This window comes from Malus sylvestris, chromosome 11 (genome assembly GCF_916048215.2).
Source record: "Malus sylvestris chromosome 11, drMalSylv7.2, whole genome shotgun sequence".
In the NCBI taxonomy this organism is placed as follows: domain Eukaryota; kingdom Viridiplantae; phylum Streptophyta; class Magnoliopsida; order Rosales; family Rosaceae; genus Malus; species Malus sylvestris.
In genome coordinates, this window is record NC_062270.1 from 14,335,011 (window position 1) to 14,350,270 (window position 15,260).

At 35.7% G+C, this 15,260-nt stretch overlaps 1 protein-coding gene across 2 annotated transcripts; it reads left to right on the top strand.

Moving 5' to 3' along the window:
• Positions 1–6,040: 6,040 nt before the first annotated feature.
• Positions 6,041–11,563, top strand: LOC126590642 (glucomannan 4-beta-mannosyltransferase 2-like). 2 transcript variants are annotated; one of them, XM_050256122.1, is made up of 9 exons: positions 6,042–6,871; positions 7,041–7,139; positions 7,307–7,559; positions 8,858–8,968; positions 9,442–9,578; positions 9,704–9,817; positions 9,924–10,123; positions 10,223–10,465; positions 10,901–11,563. In XM_050256122.1, exons 1-9 carry the CDS (start codon positions 6,542–6,544, stop codon positions 11,061–11,063), a joined length of 1,650 nt encoding a protein of 549 aa, XP_050112079.1. In that variant the 5' UTR covers positions 6,042–6,541; the 3' UTR covers positions 11,064–11,563. The 2 variants fall into 2 exon arrangements, with proteins under 2 accessions (XP_050112078.1, XP_050112079.1); XM_050256121.1 differs by having other exon boundaries at positions 6,041–6,871; positions 9,924–10,465.
• Positions 11,564–15,260: the final 3,697 nt, after the last annotated feature.

The window sequence follows — 15,260 nt, forward strand, 5'->3', positions numbered from 1 at the left end:
CAACAAAAGGAGAAAGCAGTAACAAAATCATCCTTGAGCCATAAAACCAAACACCCTGTCTAGTGCAATTATGGGCGGAGTGATTGGATACAAGTTATACAAAAACTAGCCCTTTTCACTCCGTTGATAATGGTAGTTGATAGGTTGAATTGATCTTGTACACAACAACTAGTCTTTCAAGGTTGAAAATTGGTGTCTTTATCTACACTCAGCATTATTCTGTCAATTCATTATATAGGACTTTCAAGTTCTTGCACATATATATGATACATATCATGCTCATGCATGAGTTTATGAATTTTAACCGTATAAAAAGAGAAAAGAACAAAGGTAGGACCTTCAAAATAAGAGCTTTACTTTTCATATGTAGTGGTATTCCTCACACTTGAAAGTTGGATATCTTAGATACAATTTTTGTCGATGGTGAATTCTAAATAAATTACTACAGCTAACCCGTCGTGTGGCTTAACTCAAGTCCTTCACCCCTTAGTGTAAATACAGCTTTTCACAAACAAGTCCTAGACAACATCAAAATCTAGAGGAAACAAATCAAACTCAATAAGTAAAAATTGACTTGATAATGACAGAAACGCACACAAAAAAAATCCACAATTGGATAGATGAGGGATTTTTCCTCTTTTATTTTCGATTACGAGGCATTTTTTTCTTTGCTTGAGTTCTTAATTTGTGTTTGTATAATTGTCGGTTGTGTTTTCTAGGATAAGAAATTAAGGTCGTCAGACCTCTCATTGTAGGATTTGTGTTAGCCATAATGAGTAAGCCATAGTATGATATTAAACTCGTCATTCAGAGAAGTTAAACTTAGAATCTTTCACTTACAAATCTAACGAGGTTATTTTGCACCACTAAATAAACGGGAGACTTTGGATGCGGTCCTTAGTTGTGAATATTCTTTGATTGAAACCTTGTTGGTTTTTAATTTTTTATCAAGGTCCCTGAAATTAATGTGATAATTTATTTCTATGAACGTTACTATATTTTTTAAATTAAAAATTAGAAATTTTAGTTGTTTATATAAATGAGATTTTAAATAAATAAATAAACATAATTTGTGGGATTGAAAATATTAAAATATAAATATACTATTGTGTGTGTGTGTGTACATGGGTACATTCATAAAAAATAACCAAAAAAATTATTGTATAAAAACATGGGTACATTCTTCAAAATCACAACAACAAAAAAACGATATTAGGCTTAATAACATTAATAAATTTCTTCGATTAAACTTGAAATTGATACATTTTAAAATCAAAGAAAAAAGAATGTACCCATATAAGTATTTAAAAATGGATTAGAAAAAAATTGAATAGATTATATATATATATATATAAGGTACATTTTACATATAACAAATTGGTATATTTAAGAATGGGTACATTTTAAAATTTTAAAGTTTTACATGAATGGGTACATTTAGCAAAATAAAACGTACAAATAAAAAATATATATATGGGTACAAATACAAATAAACTTTAAAAAATATGGGCACAAAAAGAAATTAATATATGGGTACAAATTAAAATTGAAAAGAAAATTGGTACAAGTTAAAAAAGAATTACAAATTAAAAATGGGTACAAACTAAAACTAAAAATATATGATAAAAAATTTAGTCATAAATATAAATATACTAATTGTAACATTTTTAACATTAAATGAATATATTTAGAAATAAAAAAATATTTTATTATTGAAATAATTAATGATGTTATTAATTCCCAAGGACCTTGATAAAAAATTGAAAAAGAATAGAATTTTAATCAATGAAGTAGCAAAATGAATGATGAGAATCTAATTTCTCCCTAAATAAACCCTCCTTATGGACAAACTTTTATTTAATTAGAAAGATCGGATGGAGGGATTAGATTGTAACTTGAAAACCCTAGCTACTTATAAAGAAAAAAAAATCAAACTCATGTTTTGAATCTCCAAGCATGTTAGCTTGGACAAGAAAAGTACTTTACAAGTTACAACTAACTAGCACAATAAAAAATGACAAAATAAATCTCGAATCCGACTTGTACCACAGAATATGCTTTTCAGCATATGATTTTGATTTTTTAAAAGCTTGGGCCACAAGGGTTCATATAAGACCATCTCCAATGGTGGCTTATAACCTAAATTTCCCCCTTTTTTTCCCCCCCAAATCCACTCCAACCCAAAACCTAAATCAAACCTAAAACCTAAAACTTAAAATGAAGGTAAATATAGGTCACAAATTTAGCACATAAAAGCTGTTGGGACCCACAGATAAGAGTGAAAAGTGGGCCTTGTCCTGTAGCCAACGGCTATTTTTCTTCATCGGGTGGTGGTGGTAATTGGACTGTTGGTTAATCCAACGGTCCACATTCAATTTTTTTTTATATTTATATATTTATTGAATCCAACGGCTTAAATCGAATATAATCAAATCTAACGGTAAAAAAAAAAATTTAACGGTCCAAATTTAAATCCAATAGCTAGAATAATTTTAAAATTTATCGGAATTTAAATATTTTTTTCCAATAGCTAGAATAATTTTTTTTTTTTAAGTTTATGTGGTTTATCATGATTTTCATGTATTGATTTAGTGATTTTTCAAAATTTATTGGAATTTAAATATTTTTAGGTTAAAATGTTCATAAAATTAATTTAGGATAGTCTACATAATTTTTTTTTTTTTAAAAATTAATTTAAAAAAATTAGCCTTAATTCATTTTTTGATAATCTGGGGCTAAAATTTTAGGCCAAAGGGGTTGGAGTAGAAAAGCTATTTCTGGGCTAAAACCTAAATTTTCTGGGCTAAATATTTTTAGGTTTTAGGTCAGAATTGGAGATGGTCTAATAGTCCCAAATGAACTCTTCACAAAAATGTTCGATTGTCCCTTTTCCTTTGTAAAGGCAAATTAAGGAACACACACAAGGATTGTACCTTAACCAAAACTTAGTCTTCACCGACGGGGTCACCCATGCCTTATATATCCTCAAAATTATTTGCCTAGCAAAGGTAAAAAATGTTCGAAGAGAAGTGAGCACAACTACCTAATTACCTAGCCCTAAAAAGGGGCAAGGTCTATTGGAGGAAAGAAAAGGCCATACTTACAAAATATAAAGGACAATAGTTAATTTGTTAACAATTTATTCAACAACTTTATACTCATACGCAATTGGTAGATTGCTCTAGTGGTTGGAGCGTTCTTTATTCCACTACGTTCTCAGTTTCAAATCCTCCTCCGTCCCGTTACTGTAGAATATCACTAGTACTAAAAAATAATTGTTGTGTGACTTAGCCCAAGTCTCTCACCTCCATAAATTGGTTGTTTAGTGCTCATAAGCAACTTTACACTCTTTCAAAGAAAAATTGAATCGCTGGATCATATTACTATAGTCTTCGTTATTTGAAAAGAGATCGATATTACATGATTTTCACAATGAAGTTAACATATACGAAAAAAGGTTAACCGTTTCAATCTTCAAAATGTTTCAATCAATAATATAAATAATGCTTTATCTCTCATAATCTTTCTCCATTTAGAAAAATAAAAAACCACCTTATTTTGCACGAAGTCTCTTTCTATTTTTTTTCATCGAAAATGATCGCTGCAGTATATGAACGAGATCTCCAATAATTTAAAGTGGGATTAAACTTTACAAGTCAACAAAACAGTGAAATTATATTTTTACCTCGAAAATTTTATAATTTTCTTTGAAAATTTCAAAAAGTTAATAGAACAAATTCACTGCGTCCACCTATTCATATGCTATGGCATGAGCCCATTGCCAAAGCCAGTGCAACTAAAAAGGGAAGGATAAGAAGGTTTTATATTAACGAAAAAAAAATCTCTAATTACAAAAGTGATAGAATCAATGACCTTGATCATAAATTGCAATTTTTTATGGTGTATCCACACATATATTTTTACCTTTCACACACACTTGTTAATTTTTGTCCTTTAATATTTTTTTCATTCATTTAATTCGACAGCTAAGATTGAGAGAGTGTGTGAGAAATAAATGATGTACAAAATTCATTTCCCTATAGACCGTTTGTTACTTGATCTCTATTTAGATTGGAACGAGTAATTTCTGCACACTCCTCTTTATGTTTTTTCTTTGATTATTGTTTGATTTTTTTAATTGAGAGGTCGAAAAAATAAAATGATGTACAAAATTCATTTCCCTATAGACTGGAGGAGCTTCCACAAATGCAATGATGATCTATATTTCCAGTGAGTTCGATATTAAACTTTGCAAGATCTCCAATAATTTAAAGTGGGATTAAATTTTACAAGTCAACAAAACAGTGAAATTATATTTTTACCTTGAAAATTTTATAATTTTCTTTGAAAAATTCAAAAAGATAATAGAACAAATTGACTGCGTCCATCTATTCATATGCCATGGCATGAGCCCATTGCCAAAGCCAGTGCAGCATAAAAAGGGAAGCATAAGAAGGTTTTATATTTACAAAAAAAAAAATGTAATTACAAAAGTGATAGAATCAAAGAGAACTAATGAAAATAGCTTAAAAACTTTGAGTTTTAACGATAAGGACAAAAAAAAGGGTAAAGTGAATAGTACCATGTTTGATTTTTTTTGTGTAAAAATATGATTTTTCGTTAAAGTGAACAGTACCGCAGACTTTTCGTTAAAACTCCCTAGAATCAATGATCCTTTGTACTTGATCATAGGTTGCATTTTTTTTTGTGGTGTATCCACACACTTATTTTATCTTTCACACACCACTTGTTAATTTTTGTCCTTTGATCTTTTGTCATTCATTCGATCCGATGGCTAAGATTGAGAGAGTGTGTGAAAAGTAAAATGATGTACAAAATTCATTTCCCTATAGACTGGTTGGCCTAGCGATACTTGAACTCTATTTAGATTGGAAGAGCAATTTCTGCACACTCCTCTTCATTCTTGGTCTTTGATTCTTGTTTGATTTGTTTAATAGACAAGTTGAAAAAATAAAATGATGTACAAAATTCATTTCCCTATAGACTGGAGGAGCTTCCACAAATGCAATGATGATCTATATTTCCAATGAGTTTGATATTAAATTGGGGGGCTAACTACATTTTACATCCTTAACGTTTGAAGTAATTTTTAAATTGGGTCATGAGATTTTAATTTTCTCACATTGCACCATAATGTTTTATAATTATATTATTTATACATTTTGTGTATTCAAACGTTTGTTTCTCCACTAAATTGATGAGTGTTTTATTCAATTAGATACAAATGTGGCTTCCATGTTAACCTAATTACGAGTTCCACGCCCACCATTTCATTAATCTAATGAAGGTTCAAATAATTTGGTAGACAAAAGACAAAAATTGATAAAACCTCATGGCCACAGGGCTCGAGGGCGAGCTTTATTTAAGAGAGAATGGGGAGTGAGTCGAAAGGCTTCCGTTTCCGTTCTTCGTCGCCCAAAAACCTGAAGAGTGCTAAATGTCATTGGCCCTAAATTGGGACTCATTCTGTCTTGGTGTGACATAGGTTTTTAATTTTTAATTTTTTTTAATTTTTTAATATGATGATGTATTTACACTAAATAGTATGGAATATGTTACATGAGTGAAACTTAGACTTTTACTTTACAAGTAAAATAGAAAAAAATAAGTTAGACCGTAATATTAAATAGTTATTGCGGCATCATTAATGACCTGATCTGGAAGTAATTATTTAATATCCCTTTTTGTTTTTGTCAAATAAGTTAATACCCATTTCAAGACAAAATAGAAAAAGAAACTATACCAATTTACCAAAAAAGAAAAAGAAAATATACCTTGTAAATGGCAACAAGCAAGTAAAAAGATGGGCAAAATAATGAATAGGGTCACAGTTAAAGAGAGAGGATTCTCTTGATTGCACAGGGATGATACCTACCTAGAAAAAGAGAGTGAATTAGAGTACAAATGGTCTGGCAAAAGGAGGAAAAAATTAAAAATAATAATAATAATAATAAATACAAATTAATATAAAAATCCCAAATAGGACCAAAACTTACTATAAAAGACCCTCTTTTTTCTCTCTCTGCCTCACAGTCCCTTCATATATTCTCTCTCCCTCACCACTCTCTTACTCCCCCACCACTGTCCTGCCTTCTGCTTCATTTTGCCAAGAGGCAGAACTGGCATTAGTTTGGCACTGATCTTAGAGAGAGAAAGTGAGGTTAGAGAGAGAGAAGGAAAGCTCATATTTCGTTCTGTGCTTTCCACTTCTGAGTGAAGAGAGAGAGAGAGAGAGAGAGAGAGAGAGCCAATCTGTATTGTTGTGCATATTAATTTCCCTTTCTTGGTTTTCCTTGAATTAAAGGATTTTCCAGCCCCTTGAATTGATTCATTTTCCTCCGTATAAAACCTTGAGCCACATTCACATTGCCCACATTTCATCTACCAAAAGCAAGAGAGAGAAAGCAGAGGAGAGAGATCTGAAGAACAACCGGTTTGTTCATTGGTATCTCAATCTCTTTCTTATCTAGAGAGAGAGAGAGAGAGAGAGAGAAAGAGTGGAGAGAGAGGAGTGGGTACAATGGCTGAGACCACAACCCAAGTTCTGATACCAGAAACGTTTCAGGGGACGACATATGACATTGCAGGGCAACTTGGGCTGATTTGGGAGCTAATCAAAGCGCCATTGATAGTTCCTCTGCTCACAGTTGGGGTCTATGTCTCATTGGCCATGTCTCTCATGCTCTTCTTTGAGAGGGTTTACATGGGAGTGGTCATCGTTCTGGTCAAGCTCTTCTGGAAGAAACCAGAAGAACGCTACAAATACGAGCCCATTCAGGACGACCTTGAAGTGGGAAGCTCCAATTTCCCTGTTGTTCTCATCCAAATCCCTATGTTCAATGAAAGAGAGGTATATAAAGTTATAAACACACACATATATGTATATATATGTCTAGATATGATTGTTTTTGCCATTTTTATTTTCTGGGTTTGTGAGAAAATCAAACAAAAAGCCTTATAAAGTATGGTGCTTTTTGTGTATGCTCAATCTCACGATTGTGTTTTGTGTTTGGGGTCAGGTCTACAAGGTCTCCATCGGAGCTGCATGTGGACTTTCATGGCCGTCCGACCGTCTCGTGATCCAAGTCCTTGATGATTCAACCGACCCTACAATCAAGGTATAAAGAATCTCATCCTTTCGATGGGTCCTTTTCCTTTTAGTCCATTAGCAGAGCTCCAAGGATCTCAATTTCTGACATGGGGTTGTTCCAATGCGCAATGTCCAAGTGGGGTTTCAACAAAAATGGCAAATAAATTAATAAAAATTAATCTGAAATTGTTGCAGCAAATGGTGGAGCTGGAATGCCAGAGGTGGGCAAGCAAGGGCATAAACATAAGGTACCAAATCAGAGAAACCAGGGGAGGCTATAAGGCAGGTGCCCTAAAGGAAGGACTCAAACGCAGCTACGTCAAACACTGCGAGTACGTTGCCATCTTCGACGCCGATTTCCGCCCCGAGCCCGACTACCTCCGCCGAGCCATCCCCTTCTTGGTCCACAACCCTGACATTGCCCTGGTTCAAGCTCGATGGAGATTCGGTAATTAGCTTCTGAATTTTAATTCCCATACCTTATTTTTTATTATTATTAAATTGTTAATTATATGATATTATTTGGGTTTGTTTACGCTTTAATTGCGCTAAGTATTTTTTTCCGGAGAGTGTCGGTGGTCTTTTAATATGCTGAGAGAGAGAAAACCGTTGATCACGGGGTCGGGCCCACTTAGCAGCCCTTATTGGTCATCTCTGATTTCGACACCTGTTTGTCTGCTTGCCTACATCAAGGGTATAGATTGGAACCCACATGAGGAAGTATTAAGAAAGTATTGGTTCAGCTGATTAGCGTGATTATTTATTTAATTTGTCAGTTTTAGTGCCATTAATCAGTATCTCTCTCTTGCAGATTACGTTTCAATTGCCCTAATTTAAAGCCAAATATATGTTATTATATCATATTGTTAATCGAGTCAGTGAATTGCACACTACATTGCAATATGTCATTTTATGAGATAACGATTTAACCTTGATTGTTTCAAATGACGTGAGAGTGTCCTTAACATAGGACATATGAGTCCTTATCCTCCCCTAAGTCACATAGTCAGTGTCACCTTCACGATGTGAACCGGCACGATCATTTGCTGGAACTGCGGAGTAGGTTATTCATTCTACTGCAAAACAACGAGTAAGGTGTACGGCTCAAACTATTCAGCGAGATGCCGGAACCGGATCAATTTCCGGAATGTAAATGGGTCAATTTCGTCATTTACTTTCCCAAGGGTGACCCTTTCCTACTAGGGCACTGTCCACGTGGTGTTGTATCGTTTGTCGTGCTCATGCTACCGTGGTGGACCTCATTTCTTGAGAGAAATTTTTTTGATGTTCCGGAAACACGGTACAATGCATCAAGTGTCGTAATATATGTATTTGAATGTTTAAAGAAGAAACTTCTGTATAATCATATTTAGTACATTGCGCCGTGTTTTCAACGCACTAAAAAATTTATTTATTCCCTACTTTACCGACACTTGGATTGTCGTGCTCTTGCTAGCATGGCCGACCCTGAATTGTGTCACGTGACCACGAGACCAACTCCCTACTTTTCCTATTACTGACGAGGTCCACATGTTATTATTTTTTATCATTAATTTCATTGACATTATTTTAGTTATTCTACATGTACACTTCTTTTTGTCAGTTATGTTACACCTACTTGCTCCAATACGCGAGTTAGGTTAATTGAACATGATAATGTGTTTGTGTCTATTTCTTCGTAATTTAGAGTAGTTTAAAATACTGTTGTGCTCGTGCTAAATTTGGGTATGTGGTTTGGTCCTGCAGTGAATTCGGACGAGTGCTTGTTGACAAGAATGCAGGAGATGTCGTTGGATTACCATTTCACAGTTGAGCAAGAAGTTGGGTCAGCAACACATGCTTTCTTTGGTTTCAATGGTATACTTCCTATATATATTTTTTTTTATCAAAAACCATTTCTTCTATTTTTTATTTTATTTTCAGTAATATATCTCTTTCTTTATTGTTGCTTGTTAATTAAAAACACAGATGGTTGGTATGTGAGAAAAGTAGAAAATTGATCCGAGTCTGCAGCGGAGGGAGAAATGTTATGCTGCCATCATCTTCATCATAATTAGATAATAATTATCATGATCATCATTAATTTACGATTTAATAGGTTTTGGAATAAAAAAATTTGGAATCACACCGTTGCAAAAGTTGACTTTTAGAACAGAAGCAAACTGTCTTGCATAAAGAGTCAACTGAGAATCTATGAAGGTTGCAATTTCATTGTCAAGTTACTAATAAGCCACAGTAATTACTAATTACTTCTTCTTCAAGTAACTTTCTACTGCATTTATTTATTTTTAGATTTGTAGTCTTGAAGTTGACATACGAATACATTGCAGGGACTGCTGGTGTATGGAGAATTGCTGCTATCAATGAGGCAGGCGGGTGGAAAGACCGAACGACGGTGGAGGATATGGATCTTGCTGTCCGTGCTAGTCTCAGAGGCTGGAAATTCTTGTATCTCGGTGACCTACAGGTATCTGTCAACCGAATGTGTATACTACATTGTACAAATTATTTGGTTCGTGATTAGCACTTAAATTTCATGACTATCCAATTACATGACACGAACACAATTTCTGATTATTGTCTTTGTTTCAGGTGAAAAGTGAACTTCCTAGTACTTTCAACGCCTTCCGTTTCCAGCAGCACCGATGGTCTTGTGGTCCTGCTAATCTGTTTAGGAAAATGGCGATGGAAATTATCAGAACTAAGGTGAGTTCAGTTTAGTTGCACTATTCACATGTTCTTCTAGTGCAGTTTCTTCTTCTTCCTTCTTATTCATGGCTTCTAATTGTGTTTATTGTGTGTACTGCTGCAGAAAGTTACAGTGTGGAAGAAATTTTACACCATATACAGTTTCTTCTTTGTCCGGAAGATCATTGCTCACATGGTGACCTTCTTCTTTTACTGTGTTGTACTTCCTCTGACCATTTTGGTTCCTGAAGTTTATGTTCCAATCTGGGGGGCAGTATATATTCCTTCCATCATCACCATTCTGAACTCCGTTGGAACTCCAAGGTCTTGTAGACTCTCCCCTTCATTTCTTGATCAATTGTCTTTCGTTACGTGTTTCTTCTATAGGATTAAACTACTTAATATTATTCTTGAACATTACAGGTCAATTCACCTTCTGTTTTACTGGATTCTTTTTGAGAATGTGATGTCTTTGCACCGGACCAAGGCTACATTGATTGGCCTGCTAGAGACTGCGAGATCTAACGAGTGGGTTGTCACAGAAAAGCTCGGAGATATTGTCAAAAACAAAGCAGCAGAGGCTGCCAAGAACAAAACAGCAGATGCTAACAAGACTAAACCTGCCAGCAAACTCTTCAAAAGGCCACGATTCAAGTTCGGAAACAGGTAAAATTTCGCTAACACTATATGTTCTTCCTACTGCAGACTTGCTGTAAATTCTTAATTGATTTTGACATGTGCAATGTGCATAGAAATTTGTAACTATTTGCATTGACACCACATTTTTAACTGCCAAATAGAGAACCCTGTCTTCTCTGCATAACTCTAATAATTGGCACAAAACCAATCACATGCTCCTTAAGTTTTAATTATTTTCCTACAAACCTAATCCCTCAGCCCCAAGTAAGAATAATTTTTTCGGCTTTACCCTTTTCGTTATTGTAAATCAGAATCTTTGCATTAGTTAATCCAATCCAACCTCAAATGAGTTTATTAATAGTAAAATTAATGTTATCCGGTGGTGACAAGAAAGCATACCGAGATTGTTCGTCTACTCTTTATTTTTTACTACCATTCTCACCTAATATTCAATTTTAACAGGCTTCACCTATTGGAGCTGGGATTCGGGGTGTTTCTGTTCATCTGTGGATGCTATGACTTTGTGCACGGGAAGAACAACTACTTCATATACCTCTTCCTCCAAACCATTACGTTCCTGATCTGTGGATTTGGCTACGTTGGAACCATCATCCCCAGCTCATAGTTAAATTCTATATAGATTTAATAGACACAGACCGGTTATTGTTTCTCATGCCATGCCAGCATCTTTCTCCTCTTCAACACAGATTTAAGTAAGTGCAGTTCATTAAAATTCATCGTGCTGGTGGAAAACAGAAAGGTTCTTACTGCATCTTCCTCAACGAATTTCATGTCATCGTTCGACTAAACATGGAATTTTCCAGAGAAAGAACAAATGGTGTTAGTAATTTAAATACATTATACAGAGTGAATTGTGAAGTAAGAGAGGCAGATGTCATTTTCTTTTTCAAGGACAAGGAGATAGTACTATTTTCTTTCAAATAGATTGCTTGTAATTGTGAAGTTTTGTTCTTCTTTCTTGGGTTTGCCTCTTATAGCCTTCCTTGGATTGTGGGGAATAAGCTCTTGGGTGGAGAAAAAACCAAATTAGTTGAACTTGTAATCATAATTTACTTCTCATTGGATAATCATCATATATGAGTAGTGATTTTAGATCCTACCAAATCGATCCATCTCAATTATTACAGAGTAAACATTTGCTTTTGTATTACATAGAGTAAATCAGCAACTGGGAGTCGATCGTCTGCTTTTGTATCGGTGAGATAAATATAGCAAAGCCGTTATTCGGAAGAGTTTGGAAAGATTTCTACTATGCTCTACTATATGGCATTTCACTAGAGCGAATGATTGGATGTACGATCAAATATTCAAGAACAATATAATTTAATGGCCAAAAATATCGGTGTACGCGTTTATCATGCGAGCATCTCAAGAAATGGCTAATGATCATCAAATTTCTTTAGGCCTACTGAATTTTGTGTGAACATTTTACAAGAACAAAACTTATATAATACGAGTATACTGTCATGGTCGCATCCCATACTGTTGATTAATTACAAAACTCTGGCATTACTAATAGTTATTAATTAATAGCCAGCATGCAGTGCAATGCAACAAAATTTGTAAAGTTTGGGGCATGCACATTTCCTGTCTGACTCGGAGTCGGAGATTTGTCATTGTAAGGACCCCAATGGCATATAGAAGGGAACTTTAACGAAAAGCTCATGTACTGTTCACTTTAACGAAAAACCACATTTTTACACAAAAAAATCAATCATCATACTATTCACTTTACCCTTTATTTTGTCATTATCGTTAAAACTCAAAATTTTCAAGCCATTTTCATTAGTTTACTAAAAGCAGCATCCAAGAAAATTGAGAAATTCGTTGACCAAGCACCCTCATAACTACGCTTGGCAAACGAGTCATGGTTTTTGTATTTGTGTCGTTTTTATGTCATATTCGTTATCTTAACGGGTTGTATCTTGTCAAACTCGTTATCTTAACAAGTTGTTTGGGGGGTGAACTTTTAGGTCGAGGTGGACTTGGGCTTTGAGAACGTCCTCTTGTCTCCCTTGGTTCGGATTCGTACAAAGTCCCGGAATATCTCAAAAGAGTTGGCTTGTCTTAGGAAATACCCCGATGATATCAACAACTCGAAGATAGCATGATTGATCAAGATAAGGACTTGCTCAAGTGAAGTGTTGTATGAAAGCTAGAAGATTACTAGTTTAACATGAGAGAGAAGGGGTTTGCATTGTTACATGGCATTCTTGGCTGGATGATTTAGGCTTTCCTAAGGTAGTAACAAGGCTTCTAATGGTTAGGATCTTAAATGGAAGTTTGTGGGAATTACTAAGGTAGCATGGATGATCATTCTTGAGTCTTGAAGTATGTTTCTGGGCTAAATGGAATTCTCTAGGCTTGTTTCCTAGGTGGCTCTCTCTTCCTGTGTTCATTTCTATCTCTTTGTGTTACTTATCCCTCTAATGGCTTATCTCCCTCATTTTGTAAATGAAGGGTTCTCCTCTGGGCTTCAAGGGAATCTCCATTTATGGCTTGGTCTTCCCCTTCCTTTCTCTTTAACCCTCATTGTTTGTACCATATTTGGGGCCTTCGTATTTAGACCTCGTATAAATACTTGGGGGACTCAAATGTAATTATGTGATAAATGAAGGGGCAAATATGTAATAAGTAAGGAGTCTTTATTCTATAAAAGGACTCCACACCCTCCTCATTAGGGGAGGTCAAGTTTTAGGCCATGGGAAGAAAGCACACAGAAAAGAGGCTAGAGAGCACACTGCCTCTAACCTCCTTATATATTCATCATTCAAAGTGAAACCATATTAACATCAGTGTGGACGTAGCCCAAACATTGGGGTGAACCACGATACATCTTGTGTTCTTTACTTTCTTGCAAATTCACAGTCGGATTTACGTTGTCCCAAGACCCCTCTGGTTTTATGCATCAATATTTGGCGCCGTCTGTGGGAAACGACACAAAAAGCTATGTCGGTTCTCTTTCATTTTTTTCATCTTACCACCGTGAAACTGCAGAAACCCAAGAACCCAGAAAACCTCACTCTTTGGGCTTTTCCAGAAAACCTTCGCAGACTTTGTGCAGTTTTAAGAAACCATCCAAAAACCCATTTTTCTCTATCTCGAATCTTCCGCCCCATTTTTCTCCCAAAAAAAACTGCCCAATTTAAAGACAAAGACAAAGACCCGTCGCCTGGACTATCATCTGCAACTTTGGCAACAACACAGCTACCACTATGTTTGTCAGCCATCTCGGAAACCTCCAACTCTCCGCCGTTTCCATCTCTCTCTCTCTCCATCATCTGCACCTTCTTTGAAATTGTAGTTTCCATCTCTCTCTCAACAACACAGCTACCACCGCGTCTTTTCATGTCTTTAACTCCAGATCTCACCCTCTTCCTCTCTCTAAAATCCGAACCAAACATCATCTTCAACCTTTGGACTCAGAAGAGAGAGGGAATACCTTGTAAATTCAGCCACAATCATCCTTCGCATCTCTCTCCCCACTTTCTCTCCTATCTTATTCCCTTATTGGGCACCTAATTCACCAGATCTGAGCCCGACCGCACTAGATCACGCCCCCAGAGAACCCTAAAATTGCGCCGATAGAGGAAGCGCTGGAGCTCGCGCGTGCCAAAGACACTAAGGAGTAGGGGTGGGCACGGTTTGGTTCGGTGCGGTTTTAAGTGAAACCAAAACCGAAACCCAAATTTTTTACGGTTTAGTTCGGTGCGGTTTTAAAGCCAAAACCGAAATGAAACCAAACCGTTTGGTTCGGTTCAATGCGGTTTCAAACGGTTTCGATTTGGTTTTTAAGAAAAAATGTACAATTTGCAATTTAACATATTAATAAGCATTTCCCAATAGTAATAGGAACAAGACATTTGTTATGTAAACAATTAGCATGTTACATGCAGTTGTGATGTTAAAACATGTTTGTGCAACAAAAGGGTGTCCCTTACATTGTTTATCATAAAACAAGTTGAATAAATTTGAATTCATTAAACATGAGCGAAACTTTGATACTAGAATATGTGATATCATGCTTCAAATGAGTGGACTTCATTAGATCATTGTTCGACTCTTGATAACAAGATTAGTCCACCATTGTACATATATGTGTGTGTGTGTGATGGTATAAAATAACAAAGGTCCTTCAAGTTAATGAACGAAAGAAAGTGATGAATGATGATATTCTAGTGTGGTTAAGTCCCATACTAAGTGTATGGATTCTAACAAACAACCAATTAAAACATGAAATATAATATGGACATTTAATTAAATGTTTATTAATATTTGCGGTGCAGTTCGGTTTCGGTGCGGTTTTCAAAAGCCAAAACTGAAACCAAACCGTTTTCTATGTTGCTGTTTGGTTTCAAAACTGCAAAACCAAACCGTTCGGTGCGGTTCAATTTGGTTCGTGTTTCGGTTTCGATTTCGATTCTAAGTGTCCACCCCTACCAAGGAGCGCATGGTGGGAGTGGAGCGCCTGCATCAGCTTCTGGAAGCGTTCAGAAAAAGCTTAAGTTCGTCAGAGGTGACGTAGCTCGTCGATTGTTGCTAGGATATTCTCAAGGACAACAACTTCATAGTCTCTCAGGGCGCTCTATAGGCACTGGCTCCCGCCACCGTGCTCTCCGGCGACTACCTCAAGCTCCATTTCAATGCGCTTGTTCCCACCGTCGTCGAGTGTTTGGGTGATGGCAAACAGCCTGTTCGCGATGCCGCTCGGAGGCTCCTGCTTACTCTCATAGAGGTTTCTTCTCCGACAATCATTGTTGAAAGAGCAGGATCTAGTGCCTGGGTGCACAAAAGCTGGAGA

Coding starts and splice junctions, on each gene's coding strand:
- LOC126590642 (XM_050256121.1), top strand. CDS start 6,542: ATGGCTGAGACCACAACCCAAGTTCTGATACCAGAAACGTTTCAGGGG. Junction 7,560..8,857: donor TCAAGCTCGATGGAGATTCG/GTAATTAGCTTC, acceptor TTGGTCCTGCAG/TGAATTCGGACGAGTGCTTG. Junction 10,466..10,900: donor CGATTCAAGTTCGGAAACAG/GTAAAATTTCGC, acceptor CAATTTTAACAG/GCTTCACCTATTGGAGCTGG.